This window comes from Styela clava, chromosome 15 (assembly GCF_964204865.1).
Source record: "Styela clava chromosome 15, kaStyClav1.hap1.2, whole genome shotgun sequence".
NCBI classification, from domain to species: Eukaryota; Metazoa; Chordata; class Ascidiacea; order Stolidobranchia; family Styelidae; genus Styela; species Styela clava.
Genome location: NC_135264.1, coordinates 14,643,389 through 14,668,237, shown reverse-complemented (window position 1 = coordinate 14,668,237; position 24,849 = coordinate 14,643,389). Strand labels below are relative to the sequence as shown.

Sequence of the window (24,849 nt, the reverse complement as noted above, 5' to 3'; positions counted from 1 at the left end):
CAGCTTCTTCAGTCATCTCGATGGCCTGCATCTCGGATTCAAACAAGTTTACTTTTATAAATGTTGCAGAAACTTGCCCAGTCTCCAAGAAGAAGAGCCTATAAGCATCAGAGATGCAAAGCATATTTTTCTAGGAGAACCCGCTTCAAATTGAAGATCCGAAGACATAATCCAATACTATAAACCTCAATATCTAATAGACTCAAATGGTCATGAGAATGGGAATGTCCATAACAAATATAATCAGTTAATTTAATTCAGGAATTATTCAGAATATTTTCATTTGGAATTAATTTTTTTAAGTGTTTGATATCTTAGATAAATTACTTTTAACACTATAAAATAGATACCAGTAATACTGATCTAATCCTATCTCTCCGAATTTTTTTTAGCACAAACTCATTTCAGAATATAATCAATATTTTGTATTAAAAAATTTTTTTTTTTAATTATTTGTTCAATTTTTAGCCATCCCTGCATGGAAGTTATAAAATTTTTAAAACTAGACTTTAGAAGGCGGCAAACCATTCTTTATAGTTGCCTCATCTGGCAACAGGTATCAGGCATATTACTGATATTAGACACAGAAGTTAGATGACCAATCAAACTCAGGTGGCACATTATTTGGTACGCCCGAAGTATGTGAACCAAGATGGCAGACACCCGCACGTAGTATGTGTACCAGTTTAGGGTTGGGCGATAATTTTATTAATCTGCCTTACTTTAGATCTATTACAAGTCCGGGGACTAGCGAAGTGACTCGCGTAGTATTTGTACCAGCCTGGTATAAGTACTAACTATGTCCCGGTGTCCGTCATCATGGTTCACATAATTCGAGGCGCAGTTCTTACTTCATGGCAGCTACCGCCATGAACGAACCAATGGCAGCTCTGGTCGTGGCTAAGGCTCTATTACCGGTATATTCACACAGTCATGTACCAGATTTTAGTTTATCATGCAGAATTTGTCTACTTAAACCTGAAACCTAACCCCAAATCCATCAAAACTGTATCCATAAGAAAAATGTTCCAACTTACCCAATATTTATCACTATCAGGGACAGCCCTGCCATTACAGCTGCCACACCCACGATTTTGCGGCAGCTTCATATGACACAAAATACTTGAAACTGCACTCGCATACTTCGGGAGTACCCATTATAGCATAAAGCAACATTGATGCTAGGACAAAACACTGGCGAAGGCACTAATCTCCATCTCAAATTTGAAAATCAGACGTTTGTTTAAACCAGCGATTCTCAAACTTTAATGATTCACAATTTTTCATAAAAGAAAAACACTTATGGCCCATGCCGGTAGACCCCATGGCACTCTAGCGCGTCGAGGGCCCTGAAAAAGCTGTCACAGAACAGCAAAATTCGAAACGAGACACAAATGATTTCTATTATTTTAAAATATATTGCACGATTTAATTACCAGGAAGAATCCCAACTAATCTAGCTATATGTTGATCGTTTCTCTCCAGTGATTTCTCAACCAGTTTCTGAACAAAAATAGTTTTTCTAGATTTCATAATACAAGATATTTGGACGCCGGTTGCGTGAACCACGTTTCGACAGTGATGAGTCCAGCCACCCTTTTGCACATAATTATCCCCACAAGATTCAAATCTGCGCAGGGTAACCAGAGAGAAGTGTCACGCAACCACAACTGATAACTACATTTTGATTATGTTGGCACATTTTGAAGTAAAAAACTTCGATATATTTACCTGTATTTCAGTAGTATCATTCCTTTCATGTAAATTCCTGTATTGATACCAGGTTGCAAGACTTCTTGTATCATCAGAAATTATTTCAGTTGAATTGATAACTCTGTTGAACAGCGACCTGGATTTCCTGTTGCAGATAGTGCGAAATGAATTATTGAGTCTGAAATCTTTTTAAGAGAAATTGCTCAAAGTAAGGTTGTGCGCACTCGCTCAGAGTTCAAGAGACTCTCAGAGCACAGTAGGAGCACCACTAGAGTGCAGGGGTGGGCAAGGTCTTTGGACCTGAGGCCAAAAATTTTGCCCATCTAGACTGGCGGGCCATGTAAGTATGACGTATAAAGTTACATTTTATGAACAATATTATAGTGTTACAAAAGAAAAAGTGGAAAACAATAAACCTCGTGCCAAAACTAAACGTGCCACGTAACGAAATTTAATTTCGTGCCACGTAACGAAACTAAACTTTATTTAAAGAATTTGAGTAGAATATTTTAGCTAAAACATAAAAATTTGACCATTGTCTGGTTAGGGCAGCATCAGGCGAGCCAGATTGAATTGCCCAACGGGCCGCAGTTTGCTCATGTCAGGCCTAGAGTAGTGGTTCCCTAACTTTGAACCCCCACAGACCCCCAGTAGATGTCAGAGGTCCTGGCAAACCCCCAAGTTCTCAAGACAGGATCTGATCTCAAATTATACAATACAAGGCATACCAGTATTTCATAAAAGCATAGTGTAATATTGCAATGGAAAAATAAATATAAACAAACAATCACTTGGAAACCATGGACACCTCAAATTCACGCCTAGCCTATCACGCATCGATCATTATTACTGATAGGCTAGCAATCACACACAGAGAGCCGGATGCTATTACAATCGCGGCACGTAAATCATGTCAATTAATAAATGAAAATCAAGTCTTTTTATATAAAATTATTTGTCTATTAATATCATAATAGCTTGATTTTGGACATTTCTAGTTTTGATTTTCGTCTCCCCTTGGGATGGACTCACGCACATCCTGGGAGTTCATGTACCCCAGTTAGTGACTCCCTGGCCTAGAGCCACAGTGGCTATAAAGAATTATAGCATATAAATACACAAGAGTATATCTCTCTTAAATTATACAAGGCAATCTAATTTGAGTGTTACTAGTCTTTGATAAAAGGTGGCACTACTCAAATAGTGCCTCCCTAAATATAAATTTTATTAAATCCAATCAAGCCCAACTTTGTGTTTCAGTGCTGGACTGTAATTAACAAATGCCAATGTTTCTATAGTATGACTTCGAAATCTAAATTTTTGTCTTCTTGGAAAATTTAATGAGTAAAACAAATCAACTCACCTGTGATTTTGATCCATCCTCAGCACGAGTCCCTGAATGAACAAACTTTGCGGAGATTTCACATCAATTTTAACAATTTCACAAACAACATTTTTCATAACTTCCAACCATTCTTTGGCTTTCGTCTCATCTTTGAATAATGCTTTATACGCAAGTTGAATAATTCGGAAATAAGTAGATAATTGTCCCATAGGGTTTGAGTTGTTCAGTGCAATTGATTTTTCGAACAATTTTTTCGAAACGTGGAACATTCCTAAGTGTTCCAAAAGTTCACCAAAATACTAAAAAGAACAGAAATAAGGTTTGATTATTATAGAACAGTGGTTCTCAAAGTGGGGCGTGGCCCACAAGATGAAGTAGACAATTTTTTGAGAGGGAGTGAAGCTAAATAAAAGTATTTGTTGGATTTGATTTTGCCCGGTTTACTTTGGAAATGTACATTTCTTTATCGTTCAAGAGATTGCGATTCCATCCGCATATTTTCAACGTGTTTTTTGAATAAAACATACTTTCACCTTACTATCTGTTATTTGAGCTTATTGCTGGCGCAAGACTTGACAAATTCTAAAAATGGGGTGCAGATTAAAAAGTTTGAGAACCACTATTATAACAAGAGCTACAGCAGTGTGAGTTCAGTACATCGCAATATTAAATAAGTAATAATTTCTAGCCAAGTCTGCCAGTCAGAGGGTCTTCAGAGGCAAGTCGAACAAAAAAATATTCAAGAAACTTTTACTCTGTTATTTGCAGTAATCGTAATATAAATACTTGACAAAAACTGAAAATTTTGGCTACAATTTCAGCTCCGAGTCAAATAGAGAGAGAGAGAGATCATATCATTTGTCAAACCGAGAAATCAATATATGCATACATATATGAATATTAAATAAAAAGACGCCTCCGGTACATGACTGGGAGACAACACCTTTAGGGATCATCAGAGTCAGTAGCCACAATCATTGAATAATCATCATTGGGCTATGAACAAAAAGCACCTTCGAAGATTTCCCTGGATCAGTGGTTTTCCCAATAATATTCGTTATTTCTTTGAATATTGATTGTAACTTGGGCTTATCAATTGTACATGATGCATTACTCAATAAATATATGAATTTCATGCTGTCAGTGACCTGGAAAAAAAATGCTCGTTTCTTAATAAATAACAAAAAATAAACAAAATGCCAATTATGTCAAAATTTCCTGAAAAATTTCAGTAATTGTCCATCCACGGCTGACATGAGGAAACTAGAGCATGCGGGCCAAATCCAATCTGGCCCGCCGATGCCGCCAAAACCAAACTTAAACCAAATTTTGATGTTTTAGCTAAAAATATCTCAAGGTATTTGAGATTGCGATTGAATTTAGTTTTGGCACGAGGCTTACTGTTTTCCACTTTTGTAACACTGCAAATATTGTTCATGAAATGTAACTTTTTACGACACGATAACATGGCCCACCAGTCTAGTTGGGCACATTTGTGACCCCTGGTCCAAAAAACTCGCCACCCCTGCTCTAGAGCCTAGTCTGAAGCAAAAATAAGATCAACTACACAGCAAAATTTTCATACTACCATTACTGTGTTGTCTACATCAGCACCAGTTAAAGTTTTATTCCATGCAGTGATACTTTGACACCAAGATTCCATTTCCCTTTTGCTAGTTGATGATCTAATGAGTGTTTGTTGTGATAAAGATTCAACAAGTCCGTTGTTGTTTGCTGGTTTGTCTTGCAACCTGAATTAAATATTTGCAAGGAAGATAAGAGCAGGGATGGGCAAGGTTTTTGGACCAGGGCCCACCTAGTCTGGCGGGCCATGCAAGTGTGACGTAAAAAGTTTCATTTCATGAACTATATGATAAAAGTTCCATTCAATTTGGCTAATATGATCTTGGAGCGCACTTGGAAAATTTGCCGCATAGGAAAATTCGCAACTTGCGACTTGGAAAATCACCGCATGAAAAATCGTCGCAAGAGCATTTTGCTGTAAAACACTCTTAAAATAACGAATTAAAAATGCTCTTGCGGCGATTTTTCCTATGCGACAAAATTTCCTGCAACGATCTTTCCTAGAACCATCTTGGAGTAGGACTATTCAACTCTATTCAATTCAATTTATATATGAAATAATGCATAACTGTACTTGCAAAATGAAAGGTAAAAAATGACATCGATCAAGACTCACCATTCCACTACATCATTTCCATGAGAAGCACAACATAATAAACTCCATGCTGAAGGATCATAAGGATGCATATGTGCAAATATTTGGGCTTTGCGTAATTTCTCTTTCATCTCTTGATGAATGCCAGAACTGTGAAATAAGATAATGGGAAAATTAGGGGAGATACGCATGAACGACTTTATTAAAAACTTTATTAAAAAAAATTAAAAAAAAACTCTATAAGATAAGGCGCTCCCGTAGTATATGAACCAAGATGGAGTAGTATGTGTACCAGGTTAGGTTTAGGCCATCATTTTATTCCAATTTTTCTTATTTTAGTCCTATTACGAGTTCGGAGACTAGCCAAGTGACCTCCGTAGTATTTATACCTGAAATTCTGGCCTAACTCTAACCTGGTACGCATACTACGTTCCTGTGTCCGCCATCTTGGTTCACATATTATGGGAGTATCGATAATTTTACCGCAGCTCATTACGTAACACTCAAGTCAGTTCATTTGTCCTCGAAGCGAAGCTGTAACATTTTTTTGAAATATTGGAGTCAGAGACATTAAATTATTTTTGAACCTACCTGGTTTTGTGACTTCCAGCAGAGACTGTTGACATGGCAGAACATTTCAATATGTTAACACCATTTTTTTGCCGTAAAGGTCCTTTCCATTGCTGGCTGTCACGGTTCAGTGGATTTGTTACACATTGTTGATCAAATAGGAATTTTGCTTGAGTAGAGATTACTGGAGCAGAACGGACAGCAGTGCAACCAGGTAAATGAACCAACAAACGACAGAGCAGAATCCGTAATGACCAATTAAATGGATGTCTGCAAAAAAAGTGGATGTACTTATCCTACTGAATATCTCCGGCAGGGATGGCCAATACCGAATAGTTCACTATTTCGAATACATTCGAAATTATTATTTTCGAATATGAAATTTCGAATACTTCGAAAATAAAATCCAGTAATAGAATCTAAGTGTATGAAGGAATTTTCATACAATAAACAATGGAATAACTTCTATCTACAACCTGGCTATATTACCAGGCATTTCATGTTTGCAGATTATTGCGATATATATTTTATATAACATGAGTTGTATTAATTAACAGAATTAAAATAATACGACAAGGCATTTTAAATAGTGGTATCGGTGATGGATTTGCATGCTTGCGCAACACAAAATCATCCTAGTAAAACGCCCATACTTTTAAATACCAACCATTATCCAAATTATTTGTCAAAAAGCGGGATAAAGTATGAGTTCTTTTTCAGACTTGTGACAATTTTTTTGTGAGTACAAAAATACGGATCAAAAAGTAAATATATTCGGGAACTTTACCACACATTTTAAGTCCGCAGATCGCCGTTGTATGTTTGTGTAATAATACTTTTATTATTTTATAAATACGAAAATAGGGTTCAAAAACTATTTATAATCGGGTAGTTTACCACACGTTCAATGTCCACAGATCACCGTTGTATTTTGTAAATACGAAAATAGGAATCAAAAATTAATATCAATCGCGAGTTTGCCTCACAATTTATGTCCACAGAATGCCGTGATATTGTGCCCGAATATAATTAATTTTTGATTCTTATTTTCGTACTCGAAAAAATTGTCACAAGTAGGAAAAATAATTTATACTTTATTACACATTCAAGTCCACAAATCGCCGTTGTATTTTTGAGTTATAATAGTTTTAATATTTTGTAAATACGAATCCGAAATTAATTATAATTGGGCAGTTTACCACACATTTCATGCCCACAAATACCCGTGGTATTTGGTATTAATACTTTCATTATCGATACTTTTGACCATCATTATCAAAATTATTTTCCAGAAAGCGGGTGAAAGTATTTTTCTAATAAATCAACTTGTTTCCCAACTTGTGACAATTTATTGGATATCGTAACAATTACGGCTATTAATACCGTATTTCCCGGCTAATAAGCCTACATGGCAAATAGGACGATGTATATTTTTAGCACTCAAAAAAGGGGGTTTCCCATATAGGCCTCCAAGAAGACGGGTAGAAAAATTATTCCCTGTTGTTCAGTTATGCTAATATGCGCTAATAATAATGTTTAGAACCAGATCACGTTTGTTTAGTAGAATCATACTCACAGAATTAACTATTTTTAACAATAAAGCGGTAATTTTAAGTTAAAAATCACAATCATTTTGAACAATCTATAATTTTATAGGCTCAGAACAGAACCAGATCATGTTTGTTTGGTAGAACCATACTCACGGAATTAACTATTCTCAACAACGAAGCGGTAAATTCAAATTATAAAGCGGCAATCATTTTGGACAACCTATCAACCCGAATGTTGAAATAATTTTGGAATGTGATAAGTACCACACGGTACGTCCACGGGTTATTTCACAGCTGTGTTTCATGTCCCTGTCGTTTTCTGCTGAATCGGCAAAACCAAAGGGTCATAAATCACTTACTTTATCTCGGTGGCGGTGGCCGTGTTTTCTCTTTTAAGTAACGATAACCGGCCTACGATTAAATATCATGATTGGCAGACCCATAAGAACCAAATATAAGGTTTAACACAAATTATGCTTGAGAAGACTAATGCGAAAAATAAGCAGGCCACATAGAAATAAAATAAACATGCTTTCTCAATAAGGCGCCCCTCCCCCCAAAAAATCAAGCCAAAATTGGGTCTAGAAAAGCGACTTATTAGCCGGGAAATACGGTGATTGTCGATTTTTCGACTAATGGAAATGATTTTGTGAATTAAAAGACGAATGTCGGCAATGTCCACCAACGCAAACGTGCAAATGTGTCGCAACACTATGCGACGTACATTCGCGCTGAATATAAACAATCAAAATGCCGACTCATCGTCATGTAATACGTGAGAAAGCGTAAAAAGTCGTTTGAAGATTCCGGTAAAACGAAACACCGTGTTTACGGCGAAAAGTGACTACTATTCGTAATTATTCGGAAATGAGCCGAAAAGGTATTCGAATACCTTGATATTCGAATAATTTCGAATATTCGATTCGTTTTGGACAACCCTGATCTCCGGCCCACCTTTTTGAGATAAAAGCCAAAAACTGTACATTCAATGTCTAAAAAGGAAATAGCTAATTGTATATTCAAAATTGATTAAACCATTAGTTGCAGAAAAAGTGACTCTAACATTAACAAGAATTTAGCCGAATAAGTCGTGCTCAATAAGGAATTTTATTTCTGCCTAACATATATAAGCTATATAAAAAAGGGTTCTCCCATAGTATATGTACCAGGCAAATACAGATTAGGCCATAATTTTATATGGATTTCCCTTAAACTTTTCAGTGAAACTGAGAATATTTTAGTTCTATTACGAGACTGTGTTAGCCAAGTGAATATACCCCCTACCCATAGGTTTCAGTCCCTTCACACAACTTGATGTAAAGTAGGCGAACAAAATTAGTTCAATATTGGTACATACACTTCTGATGCTCCTAAAAAAGAACATCAGCTTGTTCAATACATCGTTCTCAACTTACAAATGCAAAGCTTTCTCAACTTCACTCAGAGCAAGTTTGTCGTCCTCGCATAACTCGGCTGCAGAAGCGATTAATAAACAATCGTCACCAACATCGTGAGAATTCGCTGATTTTTTATTAATCAATTCACCGACAGCTGCCCCGACAAGAGTTTTGTCTCCAGTTGCAATTCCTGTAAAATGAGGAAATATGAATTATTTTTTGTTATATAAAAAGGTAGATTAGGTAGATCAGAAAATATGACAAATTATGAAATAAAAATTCCCCCCAAATCTTTAGAAAATAGTTGGTCCAATAGAAAAACAGAAAATGGAATTTGCTGAAAATGACACAGACCATAAGGTTAGTGCACTGGTTTCGGCACTCCAGAAGTGTGTACCAATATGGAGGTAGGTTATTGCTTTTTTTTTCACCTATTTTACATCAAATTGTGTAAAGGAACTGAAGCCTATGGGCAGGGGGTATATTCACTTGGCTAACACAGAGAGTCCCCGAACTCATAATAGTATTAAAATAAGAAAATAATAATAAAATTATAGCCTAACCCCAACCTGGTACACACATTATGGGAGTACCAAAGTTTCTGTATTTACATGCTTACATGCAGCTTACCAAGTGAAAGTAACGCCCTCAATCCAGCTTTACATTTCTGGAAACATTGATAAAGCAGAGTTTTTGCCTCATCATGCTTTCCCATCTTCCAATATGTCATCGCCATAGCAACCATGACTTGTGCTTTGTCATCATCTGAAGATACTAGTTGTCCGGCCTGTTTTGTAAGGACAAAAATGATAATACAATACAGAGGAAAACAAAGAAATATCAAGTTATTTGCTTTCAGATCTATCTTCCAGAGAATCTCAAGTCTCAGGATTCTCCGCTTTTCCAATTGATGTAGTTATCGCGGGGAATACCTATTGAAACAATTCCTCATGGACCCCAGAGAACAATTGCTCCCAAGAGCCCAGTTTATAATAAAACATAGATATTTGAAGTGGTTCTTAGAGAACAGCCTCCAAAAAGTGCATGTTTATGACTGTCTGAAGATAACAAACAAAATAGTTCATAATCGACATTCTAGACAAGTGGTTCTCAAGCTTTTTAAGGCTCGTGCCCTACCTAAAAAATTACTAGCTAACAATAAGCTACAAATAACAGATAGTAAGGCGAAAGTATGTTTTAATAAAAAAGCATGTTAAAAATATGTGGATGAAACGGTAATATCCAAAATAAAGAAATGTGAATATCCAAAATAAGGCAGGCAAGATCACACAGTTCTAAACGAACTACCTTATACACCAATACATCATAAAATTTCTTCTAGTTCGGTAGTTACTTACCTTTTCATAAGAAGCAAGAGCTTTATCAAATTTTCCCGATTTATAATAAGCAAGTGCAAGTTCGCAGACGTCGTAAAAATTTATAAATGGTGACGATAAAATTTCTTCATAAAGTGATATTGCTTCATTATGTGATCCATTTTTGCTAGAAAATAAAATTAAAAAAATTATATGTAGGATGAGGACAAATTTGGGATGAGTGCAGGCAATTTCTCAAATTTCACTGAGAGACCCACTGACTTAGGTAGACCCACTGGCTTAGGGAGACCCACTGGCTTAGGGAGACCCACTGGCTTAGGGAGACCCACTGGCTTAGGGAGACCCACTGGCTTAGGGAGACCCACTGGCGTGTTTAAGCGTATTGGACCTAGCAATGCTAGCACCAACAGTTGAAAGTCCGAAAGCCTGGCGAAAACCCACTATATCATCCTAAATGTAATAAATTTTGCTAGGTTGAAAGCCGAATAAAATATATTTTCAGTTCTTTGTCATTAGATCATTAGTTCTCTACATACTAATTAGTCTGCTTGTCCAGAGCCTTGTGAGTACTCAGTAGTGCTGATATCGTAATATATTATATTTGTATTTTTGTTCTATCAACTTCGCTAGTTTCATTTACCGCATTGTATTGTATAGCACAGTGGTTCCCAAACCGCGGCTCGCAAGCCAGTTACGGCCCGTGTAACGATTTATTATGACATGCCAAACTTAAGTGAACTAAATTATATATATACTAAATTATATTATATACATTATATATTTTTTACATTTTGCATCCTAGATACTGCCAAGTGTTACATTATTATCAAGCATGTGTCTACTCGTAACAATTCAGTTCACTTATCGGTATCCGCCCCTTGCGGTGCTTACATCTGACGCCCCACGAATATCCTTCCGCTTCTGATTTTCCTCAATAAACTTTGGGAACCTTGGGAACTTAGAAATAATCAGTTCCCCGAGGTAGGGCCGGGCATTTTCGAATACCTTGTGATTTCAGAATCGAATCGAATAATTTTTTCGAATTGAATCTCGAATACTTAAAAACATATAATTGTAAGCGACTTTATTATAGTAATTGGTCCTCTCAACAAAGGAATTACTGAAGACATAGAATAAATCACTCAGATAGATAACTGAGCGTTCACACAGAATAACAAACACGTTTTATCAATAACTCACTACAGAAAATAGTCATATGTTAAAATTTCCTTGAAAAAATATGACTTCAATGAAAAAAAAATTGGGGAATTCACGTCGACCATTAGCGGAAAGATAAAAACAAGATGGCGGCGATTCAAAATTTAGCTCTGAACCGATTCGAATAATTTACTATTCGATTCAAATATTCGATTCGAAATGCCCAGCCCTACTTTCGGTGCTTACATCTGCCGCCCTGCGAATATCCTTCCGCTTCTGATTTTCCTCAATAAACTTTGGTATAGCAAATCGATGTCAATATCTCATAGTTACCATGATACATAAACAAATATACAAAATAAATATTAAAACTCAAACCTTAATATTCTTGCTAGATTCGCAACAGAATTGAATTTCTTCATTGTCAAACTCTTTTCATCCTTCTCATCCTTAGAAACCATGTTTTTCATCGCATTATATGATTGTCTGTAGGCTGATTCAGCGGACCGGTTTAAACCGGAATGTTCCAGTAGAAAGCCATGAATAGTCGAAGACCAAGGACTGGGGAAAGAAAGAGTAATTATGTATTAAATTAAAATACACTTGAAATTCGAAAAAATGAAAATATAAGAAAGTAATGCTCAAACCATATCGATACCAGAGTCATTAGAGGACACAGAGCACCAAATTTCCTGAATAGAATGACGAAAAGCAAGATGAGGTCATATGAGTGCGGCAGAGTAAAAATGTGTTTCCATTAAGTAAAATAACAGCAAAGTTTAGGTTGAATTACTGGACAAAAGATTTAAGTAATAGTATTCTAACGATATCTGCCACCTTTGGTTTGAAATTCGTTAGTAAATTAGTAAATTAGTTTTAGCAAAAGCATTTTAGCCCAAAACAACAACCACTATAATAATTTGTAGGTGATAAAGCACTGGAAAAAAGTAGTTTTCACCGGATTTGTTATGATCGTAGAACGACGTTGTTTGAACGTAGAACAATAATAAAAAAAAAGAAATTTCAAACGAGGGGGACACAACCCCCGTAACCCCCCCCCCCCCCCCCCCCCTGGTTGCGTCACTGGTTCGAGAGTGAAATTGTATTTTAATCAATAGATAAGCCCTCCTTCTAAATGGGATGGTCATTGCTGACAGTGACACTCTTCACAAATAGACGTCATTGTTCCCGGTTCTGCGATATTTTGAACAACTGAGGTCCGGTATGTCCTTAACATTTTTCGACATCCTTGTTTTGGGAGGTCCACGTTTTCGTGTGCCAGGCGTGGCGCCAAGGAGCATCTTTTGTCAGGTCGTCCGTGCTTGCAATATGTCCCAATAGATAAGCTACTAATGATTAAAATTAATTTTACGAATTCAAGAATAACAAATAATCTACAAACATCACTCTCACTAACCAGTTTGAATTTTTGTCACACAATTTCGACATCTGAGTTGTTGCTGTGGTAACAGCGTTCATGTTTCGGATATTTTCCTTAAAAAGTGATGACTCATGATTTGATGTGTCAGCAATAACTCTAGCAACCCAAGAACTGTAACCTATAAAATTAAGAAAGTTAAGTCTTTATGGGAAAATAAAACGTTTACACAAAAAATGAGCAAAAGCAATACGATATTTTGTGGTGCATGCTTAGGGGGCACAGAGCAGTTCTCTGAGGGCAATGTTCTTTACTAGGAACCATTTAGGATGACTATTATACCAAAGTAGAGAGTGTTGAAAAAATTATGCAAAATTTGGGTAAAATTTTTTGTCAGGGCAACATTAAAAAAGTAACTGTTAAAAAGCGTCGGTTGTGAAATGTTTAAATGACATTTCACCGTAATTCAATACTGGTAAAAGGTGTCAGTCGTTAAATGTTCTGAGTAGCATTTCATCTTAACTTTTGTTAAATTTGCGTTAGTTTTAACACGACGTATATTGGCTGTGATTTTTATTTAATTCTTTAACTGTAATAAATTTATGCTCCTGCTGTCACTTGTTGTAATTTTTATGATCAAACGGGAACTGTTCACTAAAAGGCGTAAGTACTTCTAGTTGGTGTGGCACAACCATTTTTGGATATGTTATTTCTAACCCCGACCTGACTACGTCATCCCAAATTTACGTCACACTGTGACGTTATAGTGACATCAATTTTGGATGACAGTTAGGTGGGGATTAGAAATGACATATGCAAAAATTGTTATGCAATGCCGAGTAGAACTACTTGGAGGCGTTTAGTGTACTAGCATAAAATAACCTGTAGAAATGACACAATAGCTAGGCATTCTTATAAATGAGCAGGGGGCCTACAAGTCTGAGACTTGACTTAAACTACTTAGAATAAAAAATAAAGTTGAAATTCGAACATTCAATAGTTCTTACCAATTCCACCCTGCTTTTGTGATCCAAGTTCTGTAGAATGCCTGAACAGATCCATGGTTTCATTACTTCCTATTGTCTCCGCAATGAGAGCCTGGCAGAAAGATAAAAAATACGTGAAATATCAAATATCATAAACAAACAAACATATTCCGGTACAAAACAAATATACAAAAATTGACCTCAGCATTATCAGGAAGCGTACCATAAAAATGTCTGTAATACCTGTCGAATAACATGATTCAATAGTTATTCGGAATTGATACATAACATCTTATGTTACATCATGTGTATAAAAAATTTTAGTGAGTTGGCCCAACAAAATGACCATTGCGTTATTTGATTTACACCAGACTCTCGGAAATAAACTATAATCTGACAAATGGTTGGCAAAACCATGGAAACGAGCTGATTTTTACCTCCATGCCTGAAAATTTGTACAAGTGAAAAAGTATCAGAGCAGCTGCTGAAATTTTAAATATTACATCATCATTGACATTTTGTTCTTTGGGCCATGATGAGGAGGTAAAAAAAGATGATTAGCATTTCTTGCTGTTTTCCTTCGAGACACACAGGTTGCAAGATTTCAGTTAGTTCACTTACCTGACCGACCCAGCTATTCACAAACGAGGGTTCCAAACTCTGAGCAACTTTGAAAGCTTCGTGAGCTTGTTTGATATGATCGTGAGACAAATACAGGGTTGCCAGATTACTCCATGCTTCAACATTATTTTGTTCATGTTTTATTGAAGTGAGAAAACAGTGTTGTGCAAGAGCTGGATCCTGAATGTGGCAACAAAGCGAAAGATAAAAATTACAAATAATGACTAAGGGTAAAGTAAAGCGATAAATATCTCAGGGGCAGGGACCCAAAAAAGATTAGTCTGTTTAAAATAATATTTTTAATTATGGGGTAATTGGATATATTCTGAACTATATATTCTGAACTGTTCAACAGATTACACACAGAAGTAATTGTATAATAAATGAGTTTCAATTTAGGAATACAGGAAATTTCAGAAAAACAATTTATCGATTCATTCACTATTTTTCTTTTTGCAGTTTTTAAAAATTCAATCAATGCATAAGCATTGATACTTGACCTCGAATAGAACAATCAAAATTTGAAATCATGTTTTAGACTCGCTCAGAACTGGAAGTCGAAAAAAAACTTTGTGGACAAAACTCAAAAGTCTTACTTTTATAAAACCAGAAGCAGCGATAACACCGAGACTGTTCCAAAATAAATGGTTAGATGATTCCAAAGTGATCGCTTTCTTCATTGCCTGAAAGAAAACAATAATGTTAAAAAAAAAAGTTGTTGCTTCCCCTATCACTCCAATCCAAGCAAGAATTAGTTCGATCTATGAATATTTTATCTTGCTATAACTACTGAACCAATTGTTATTTCAATCTTTCAATATTCATAATTGGAAGTGTTCCTCAGAAAACTATAACTATTATCTTTTTTAAAATTTTTTGGATTTCCTGAGGTCCATAGTTTCACCTTAAATTGCTGCTGTTTATAATATATATATATATATCGTATATCCGGTCTGAGGATGGAAAACCAGACTCTCAAGTAGAGTAGTAATTGCAATGACAAGTTGATGGGCTGCCTAATGACCAGCCCAATAGCTTCTCTCAACTCGAATTTGCTGTAATAGGGGCGTACGACGTGTTATGATTTGTATGGTCGATATGTGCAAATTTTTATAAATTCACTATTTAAGGGCCGTTATTAAGGGGGTCGGCTTATATGCAATATACAGTAATAATCGGTGACTATGTCCTGCAAAAGGTCAGTGATTGATTTAAAAGCAGTACTTCGTGTCCACATATATATAGCTTGCAGTCTCTTTTTCCAATAATTTTTTCCAAAAGATTCAAATATAAAGTACATAACCGTGGTTTACAATTACATATAACAACTACTTTAAACAAATTGCTTACATTCACAGCATTATCAGCCATTTCTCCTATGTTGTCTCTAGCATTCCTTTTACTTTCCTCAGCTCTTCTGAAATAACTGAGACCAAGATCGTGCCATAATGATCCGTTGTCTGGTTGGATCTGAATCGCTCGACAATAAAACTTAGTGCTGAGGGAGAGAATCTGAAATATATAACAATAAATTATTTTGAGAGAGAGAGTTCAAGCAGACTAACTCAAAAGTAAAATCGACTCATCCAATCCGCAGCCAATGTAACTATATAAAGTTTGCTCAACGTGAGGTCATACTCACACCCTCAAGTGTAACAAAAACTCATTTTAGTCCGAAAGAGTTTGTTCGAGTACACTCACTCAAGGGGAGAGTCAACTCATCTCTGAGCGAAGATACGGGCGACCCCTGTAATTATATACAGTTTGCTCACTCAAATGTGACAAAGACTCGTTTTATTTCTGATCAGTTGAGCAGAAGTTATGGACGAACACTGAATGCCAAACAAGATGCAAATCACAATAAATGATTAATAATACCTCACATTCAAAAATGCGTAAAAAAAAATATTTGGTATTACGAATTTTAACAACATTGTCTTACCTCATTTTTCCCAGCTTTCATCGTATTCTCAATATCTTTATCATTCGGGTTCAAGAAGATCGAGGGGACGTTTAATTGCACAACACTGACATCTAGTGATTGTACCATAACACAGCAATCTCCAAGCAACTTCCAAAGACAACAAAGATCTTTCCTAGGAGATGGGTATCATAATAAAAAGGGTGCTGAAGAAGTATGTGTACCAATATGAGGGTAACTAATCTTGTTCGCCTACTTTACATCAAGTTGTGTGAAGGGACTGAAACCTATGAGCAGGGGGTATATTCACTTGGCTAACACAGACAGTCCCCGAACTTGTAATAGAACTAAAATAAGAAAAATCGGAATAAAACTATGGCCTAATCCTAACCTGGTACACACACTACGTGAGTAATTGAAAAAGAATTCATATATATCATTTGAAGTGTTTCAAGCAAACTTTCTTCGATTGGTGTTCTCAAGTAGAAAAATTCTCCTTACCTTAAAGAGCAAGCAACTGTCAGATTCATTATTGCTTTTTCAAAATGTTCAATCCCAGTTTGATAACGCCCTTCATGGAACATCTGACGTCCGAGTGACAATTCACTCTCCCCAAGACCTAGAAAGTGACATAAATATATATATTATCAGTAAAATAAACTAAAAAATTTACCAATTACGAATGCATCTCTGAGTGCTATTTTTCAGCAATCCAAATTCAAATGATCCTTGCTCTGAGAGAACTGTATCAAACTCAACTCAATAGAAACAATCTTAAGCTAGACAATCATAACATGAATGTACAAAAATACAGTACAATGCAGCACAGGTATATATATCTTCATCTTCTTAGTGCGAAGAGAAATAATGATGAGAACAGCTGCACCACTCATGCTTGTCTAAAACCTTGCACACATAGAAGATTTATATAAATGAACCCACACTAAACATTATATTCAGTCGGTCAATCATATAAACAAAACTACCTTGTAGAGCAGGTACATAGTCTTCCATTAAGTTTAAAACTTCATTATATTCTGTGATAGCATCAGCGTATAGACCTTGCACTTGTTTTACTTTTGCCATTTGATAAAGACTGTAAACAGACTTTGGATTGAGTTGGTGAGCTCGATCGAATGCTTTCCATGATGCAGAATAGCTACCGCGCTGTAGATAGCCTTCTCCCAGGCACTCCCAACAAATACTGTAACATAAAGAGCGTTCTATATTTTTTATGATATTTATGCCTTTATGCAAGTACCCACCGATGGATGATAATCTTCTATATTTTGGAAGGACTGAAGTATCTAACCTACCAAATTTCCACATTCTGTGTGAGGTGGTGAGCATGGTCTAAAGTCTAAAGCCCTACCATTAGGGAAGGATTCCGCAAACTCAGACCCATAGTTGATCACGGAGTGGCCCAAATGCAAAAGCATCCGATGATTACATTTACTATGGTAATTTAGTTAAAATTTACTTACGCATCAACTGCATCAATTCTCAGAGCTGATAGGAAGCATTTGATAGCATTTGAAATATCCTTTGCTTTTAATTTGCATAAACCAAGCCTCAACCACGCCCACTTTCCCCCAGTTGAGCCGAATCCTTTTGTGATGTTTTCATACAACTTGATTGCTGAAGTTGTGTCCCCTGAAATAGTAATAAAAAGGTACATAAAGTCAGTGTACTGTGGAATCATTTATGTCGAATTTGGGGCCTATTTGGCAGGCGCAATTGCCAATAAGCTGTCAGGGTACTCTTCTGAGTGAACCCCTTGCCACAAATTACACATTTATGCGGTCTTTCTCCAGTGTGTGTCGTTTGATGGACTCTGAGATTACTGCTGTTAGGTTAACTCATTGCTGACATGCTAATTCTAAATAAATTATCTCACACTCATGTATATTTATGTATGGGCCATCGGTTTTATAGGGCACATGCCAGACTCATGAATTTAAAGTAAAGTTGATTTAATCGCAGACTTTGTAAAATGCAATAACAGATTCGATTTATAATACAAAATCTCAATTTTCGGCAATTGTTCCTACCTTAAAGAAGACTGGGACCCGGCTAATTTGTCTCACATAGGAGTGGACCGGCAATAGTTAAGGCGTTAGTTAAGGCCCAAACTAATGTAACAAACTCTACCCTAACATATAGAAGACAAACCTTCGGCTATGTATGCATCAGCGAGACAGACCGCAGTTTCCTCATGACTCTGATCCAATGAATAAGCTTTCTGATAACAACCTCTTGCTCTAGAGAGATTGTGTTGAACTTCGGAATAAAAATGGCCGAGCAAAAAAAATATTTCACTCCGATATGGGTCGTCTTTGGCAGCCTTTAGATAGTAAATAAATACGAAATAATTAAAATGATATCAAAAAATTCAAATAAATTGGATCTCCGCTCTAGAATTTCCCTATTCTCAGTTGTTCTGTATGTCTGTCTATCTGTCTGTGTGTCCAGCTGTGGCGTCGAATGGCTGGAACGATTTGTGGGTTATCCTGTCATCCCGTGTTCAATCGAAAGTCCGGATTGAATATTCGTTACCATGGCAGCAGCAAAAAAAATTGGGCCAATTATCAGAAAATTTCTCAAGTTTCTCACAATTTTCTCATGAACTAAGTTAAAAATTGAAATTCCGAGATCCAATAAATCATAAACTGGGGGAGCCTTAGGGGGTTTTAGTGAACATATTATTAGCAACAGTATAACACTTACGCAAAAATGCTGATGAGGCACATAGCACTCATAATGAGCTGGCAAGTTCAGTAACTGGTTGCTAATTGTATTCTCGTGATAGCGTGAAACGATGCAGAGATCATGGAAGTCTACCAACTATTTTTAAATACTTTCTATTGCTTTACCTCGACTAAAGCAGTGAAGCAATTCTTCTTTTCAGTTCTGTATTCACCACCTGCTTCCCACATGGCTTTCCCAAGAAGAAATCTTGATAAACCAGAAGGTGGAGCAATATTTCGCAATCTGCTGATTGCAGCTGATGGCTCGTCTTCAGTCTGAAAAGATGAAAAATGACAAATGATATGGATGTTCTTATTTCCATGACTCAAAAATAAGGATTCTGAAAAAGGGTAATTGTGAATATAGGTTATCAGCACATGCACAAATAAAAAAAAATGTAGTAATACTATTATCATGGCAATTACCATGGCAACCGAAGCTTGTATAATTGGTCAATGGAAAATTCATATGATATGACAATATGATTTTTTTCAAAATTTGAAACAAAACAGCTCGTAATAAATATAAAAACATACAGTAGCCAGGAAAAAGGCATTCAAGTCCATGTTTCCGGAAATAAATAACCGACTAACTAATCCCATACCTATTTATAAGATTTCACGTATAATACTCACCTTGAAACGAATATATTCCGTCCATGCTTTTACCTCAAAATAATTCGAGTCGATATCGAAAGCTTTTTTAATAGAATCCGATGCTTTATCATATTCATTTAACTTAATAAAGCCTTCTGTCATCCTAATATGTAGTGACAAGTCTTTGGGCTTCCTAGGGACCAGCTGAAAGGAGTAATTTTTTTGAGTAAAGAATGTATACTACAGATAAAACTGAAAATAGAAAACCAGACCAAACCAGTAAAATCTAGTTTTAACGGGACCAAACCAGTGAAATCCAGTTTTAACCAGACCAAACCGGTGAAATCCAATTTTGACCGGACCAAACCGGTAAAATACCAGTATCTCAATTATACGTACCGGTATTAGGATTACGAAGGGCAGTAATTTAGTTTTTAGTTATGTAAAAAAGGTTCGATATGTCAAATAAAAACATAAACTAGACTCGCACTTTCGTATTGCAAAGAATCAAACTTCAGCGATTGGTCCACTTTACCAACGAACTATTCCAGTTCTGTGGCAATACGACATAAAGCGCCATTGTTTTTTTCCGGTCCGCTAACATCCTTCTGATTCTAATTTTGGCCCGCGGCCAATATAGTTTGGGAACCCCTGTACTAGAGGTAAAACTGAGGATGGAAAACCAGACTCTCAAGTAGAGTGTTAATTGCAATGACAAGTCGATGGGCTGCCTAATGACCAGCTGAAGAGCTTCTCTCAAATTGAGTGGTTCAGACTGCCTATATAGAGAAAAATGTATCAACGAATCTCAACATACCTTCTCAAAAGTTCCGATACCTTTCATGATCTCATTTTCAATATGTGATCCACACAACCCAGTCGCCAGATTTTTACTTAACTCATATTGAATAACATCCAATGGTATTATAGGTAATAACCAAGTCGGTTTACCATGTGAAGATATTTGCTTGTATTGAAGCAATGCGGTCCTGCAAGAACAATAAATTTAATTTATTAATAAGCCTGATGGATGTTGGATGTCGAGTCGTGATGGAAAAGGCTTAAATTAATAAGTATCGCACTACCTGTTTCGCTCGAATAGGTGAAATAGCCTGATGGGTGTTGGAAAAGCCAAGTGGGCCCAAATCAATACGATGTCGCACTGCCTGTTTTTGTCATAAGGGGCAGCATTCACAATAGCCATCCCTCAGTGAGCTAGTTTTTATCGCATAACCTGCGATTAAATTTCAACTATCCTATACAGGTAGTGGATAATAGTGGTAGGTAGTGGCAATACTTGAAAAGAGCGCCAGCCAAGCTTTATAAACTTGCTAAAATCGACAGAATTTTAACACTCCAATTTAAAATCATTGTTGAATCAAGAGCCACCAATCTCCACTGTATTATATCACCTTTCGAATCCAATCAAAGTTTCTATTTTATTTGGCCGCCCACCTTGATTAAGCCCATCCCGATTTTTTTTTTTACTGTGAATGGAACAAAATCACATAAATCTTACCTGGCAAATTGTCTCAAATCAGTGAATTTCCGAAGTTTCACCAAAGTTTCGCACAATATTATCCAACCAGGCATATAGGTGGAATTCGCATTCATAGCATAACTGAGACTCGTTACAGCTTTCTCAAAATTTCCATCTTTATATTCAACAAATGCAACTCCAAGGTTGGCAAAATTACTAGAACAGTCGTTCAGTTTTGCGACCAAATTGTGTTGGTCAGGGAGACCAGGATGGTCATCTAAAAATAAAATTTTTGTAGGATTTTTAGACTTATCATGGAAGAGGGAAAGACAATAAGAAGGCTTAATCACATGGCGAACATGGCCTCTCGTCCAGTTACCAGTACCGGTTGAGTGTTGGAGCGGCAACATAGTCAATTCCATATGTTTGATAATCTGATGGCGTTGGTTTACTCGATGGGTTTTTCTACTTTTTTAGACAACTTGCCATTAAATCATCTTTTATATTCATCAGAAAAAAAAAACCTTCGCATCAAACTAGGTCTGAAAAAAATTATTACATTTGAAAACTGGTTTGATATTGAAATTGACATAAAGGAAGTCATCAAATGTAAAATTATAATTCTTTTCATTAGTTGGTTAAGCGAGACCAATTCCCAATCCTTCCTCAATGCCTTTGCGCAAGTGGATCCCGTATGCATGCAAGGATGCTGTAGCATGAATAAAATACTATACTATGCATCTATTTGTGTTAGTGTGCAGGACTCTTGAATTGCATAATTAAAAAACAATACTCACAATTTCGAAGTTGAGCTTGCAATATAATTTCCATCGGTAGTATTTCATCTGGATATTTATTATGCAGTCCCACACAAACATCGAGTAAATTTATCAATTTTTCTTCCAAAATATTTGAATCGTTTTGTAGAAATTTGACATAAGTTTTAAGATATGACATTACTTCTTTTGTTTCATTGGTAGGTGATCGGAGTGAATAGTTGAATGATTTCTCAATCTAAAATATACAAATAAGTAATCAAAGACAAGTAGCCTATATAATTAATAAATACGGGTGTCCAAAATATGTCGCAAGATTTCATAGTAATAACAATTGAAAATTTCTTTGTCTTGTAGTTGTCATTCATATTATTCTGATTTGCTCAGTTGCAGGCTCAGGAGATAAATCTTCACTTCTTCTTTGTAAGTGCATGATCCAATATTTTGAGAATATTCTCCTTAAAAAAATTTTCAATTAAATCTAGTTTTATAGCAAAAATTTCACTTCATTGTGAAGTAAACAATTGGATAATGAAAATTAAAAATGGAAGTGCTGAGAGTTTGCAAAACACAAAATATAAAAACATTAAATTCATTTTCAAATATCTATATCAGATCTTACCAAACCAGAAAACTTGGCAAAGTCTGTCCAATCCGTTCCTGAAAATTTTTTCAAAGCTTTGCAAACAATTTCATGAAATGGTGATGTTGTGCAATCTTCCTCACTATCATTGACATCCAGTTCATCAGAAATGATTTGTAATGTCTTAATGAAGAGTTCAGCTTCTATGTTAACATTACATAAGTTGAGAAGAAGCTCTCTTCTTTTATTTGTATCTTTTCTGAAAAAATAATGAAATTTTAACTTTTTCAATAATTGAAGTTACCTAAAAAGGGTTTAAAACCTTCCATCCTTTCCACTTTACTTTTGAGACTTTGAGACGGCAAAGAAGGGTGAAAAGTGCCACTTTACAACTCAAGACTTGGTTCAATGTTCCATGTTTGAGTTGATATATTGATGCATTATAAGGACAATAATTGATCAAGATCTTGATGAATTATAAAAACGAACACAATGAACTTTCATTTTGTTTAAAATTTAAGAATTCACTGTTGCTTAAACTAGGTTAGTTTTATTCTCTGTTCTTCAGTTAAATGGTAAATCAGCCTTCAAACAAATTCAGTAACTAAAGTTCTTAGAAATCTTAGAGAAAGCAAATCAAAGCTCCAAAAAAGTAAAATTATTACTTGTCCGTGAGTTTCAGTAACTTCTCATAAATTGAAATTAATTCATTCAATTCTTCCTTTGTTTTCTTCTTTTTCCAATGCTTCATGTACAAGTTTGCAAAACCTTGAAATTTGAAAATTCAGGTAAATAGCTGAATAGAGTTGTCCAATAGCTGCTCAGCTGAGCCAAGCATTTGGATGCTTCTATAGTCAAGTGATGAGTCCCAAATATTTTGACAGAAGATAATTGGCTTCAATTAGTGAGCCAATACTATATGAGCCAAAATTATTAGTGACTTAGTGAATACCAAGTTTGGTGAAAAGATCAGCAGACAAGAGTGACTGAGGCAAACAAGCATGAAGAAATAGGCGGTTGCCATATTTCATATAAAGTAGTGATCCCATGCATATAAATAAGATAGCAAAATTTTGGGGTTATGTATTAGGGCTCAAACATCATTTGAAAATCAATAGTAAATATATAGATTTTTAGTGAATTCTAAAAGTTATATATACTCAAATACTGTATATTGAAACTGATTCATCCATTAACTGCAGAGAAACACAACATATCAAACAAAGGAGAACTTCTCAGTAAACAAAAGCCCTTCAATTATGAATTAGCTACTTGGCTGGAACTGCTACACAAGTGAAGTACTGCTGATAAACTGCAAGAACATTTATTATGTACAACAACAAATAAAATTAGTGCAAATACCTTGGTAAGCTAAGATTTGGTCTGGTTGGCTTTCAATTGCAACTTTATATTTCTCTCTTGCTTTCTCATTTTGATTCGTTTCAGAATAACATAAGCCGGCAAACACCAGTGCATTATAGTTGTGTGCATCCTTCTTTAGCACCAACTAAAAAATAAACAGAATTCATTTATATCAAAAAGCACATAGAAATTCTAGTCTATATCTTCAAAAGCATATTATTCAAATATAATCACACCTATTTTAGACTATTATTAAACTTGCTACACTTTAAAGATCATTTTGTTTTGCATCACATATATTTATAGTTTATTCAATTAAAACAAAATATTGCACAGAAATCCCTCAAGCCTAAGGAATGTTTCATTGGGATTCCACATCACCAAATAGGTTAAGAACCACACAACTAGCCTGCCTTTATTATTTCCGCATCCGAGCCTAGGAATCTTATCCCCAACCGCCAGAGAGATCTACATTACTTTTAAATTTTAGCCTGCTAGACATACCTTTTTATAGAATGAAGTGCATAAAAAATTGCATTTTGGACAGTTCCACATCTTTATGGTTTAATGAACATCCGCAAAAACTAAGCAACTGAGACTTTTTGTGCATGCTCGATAAAGTCTTATAATAGTCAACTAAATTCTGGGAAGAGGCCTGCATTTGTCAGTAGCAAACAGTAGTTTCCAAACACCCTAACTTAAGATAATTTCGAGTGAGTTGGGTTGTATCAATCCATTTCCAAAAACACATTCATATGCTAGAAGTTAGAACTTAAAATTAGGCCTGAGAGTGAAGCGGCACTGGCGATTACACCTTCGTTTTGCTTAAATGTGCATATGTTGTAAAATTTTGTTGTAAAATTTCCCCGTTAATTTGAGCCTAAATTTTCTCTCTGTGTGTTGTATTATAGAAATTAAACACGTCGTTCGAGAACGTCTCATGTAAAACACAAGAACACGAATATATACTCCCATTACACAGTGACCACACTAACCTCACAATGTTGAAGAGCAGTTTGAAAATCTTTGGCTTGGATTGAAGTTTTTGCAGCTTTCAAGGCTGATTTAATTTCTTTGGTTGACATTACTCCATTTATTACAGTATTTAAAATTTAAATGTAAAGAAACTTGAAAAAAGAACAAAAATCA

At 35.6% G+C, this 24,849-nt stretch overlaps 1 protein-coding gene across 3 annotated transcripts; it reads right to left on the bottom strand.

The window, feature by feature from the left end:
• Positions 1 to 1,238: 1,238 nt before the first annotated feature.
• LOC120333975 (tetratricopeptide repeat protein 37-like) lies at positions 1,239 to 24,846 on the bottom strand. Of its 3 annotated transcripts, none has more exons than XM_039401405.2 (30): positions 24,696 to 24,846; positions 23,701 to 23,845; positions 23,004 to 23,106; positions 22,378 to 22,597; positions 21,777 to 21,993; positions 21,019 to 21,256; positions 20,317 to 20,488; positions 19,539 to 19,703; positions 19,029 to 19,178; positions 18,328 to 18,499; positions 17,640 to 17,808; positions 17,142 to 17,359; positions 16,657 to 16,774; positions 16,177 to 16,330; positions 15,585 to 15,746; positions 14,831 to 14,917; positions 14,235 to 14,414; positions 13,635 to 13,725; positions 12,667 to 12,808; positions 11,628 to 11,810; positions 10,113 to 10,257; positions 9,385 to 9,541; positions 8,773 to 8,944; positions 5,829 to 6,077; positions 5,259 to 5,387; positions 4,647 to 4,809; positions 4,072 to 4,206; positions 3,077 to 3,357; positions 1,732 to 1,858; positions 1,239 to 1,503 (listed from the first exon to the last, which is right to left on the bottom strand). In XM_039401405.2, the coding sequence occupies exons 1-30, from the start codon at positions 24,783 to 24,785 to the stop codon at positions 1,429 to 1,431; spliced, it is 4,809 nt and encodes a 1,602-aa protein (XP_039257339.2). In that variant the 5' UTR covers positions 24,786 to 24,846; the 3' UTR covers positions 1,239 to 1,428. The 3 variants fall into 3 exon arrangements, with proteins under 3 accessions (XP_039257339.2, XP_077965614.1, XP_077965615.1); XM_078109488.1 differs by having other exon boundaries at positions 4,653 to 4,809; XM_078109489.1 differs by lacking the exons at positions 22,378 to 22,597; positions 23,004 to 23,106; positions 23,701 to 23,845; positions 24,696 to 24,846 and having other exon boundaries at positions 21,777 to 22,341.
• Positions 24,847 to 24,849: the final 3 nt, after the last annotated feature.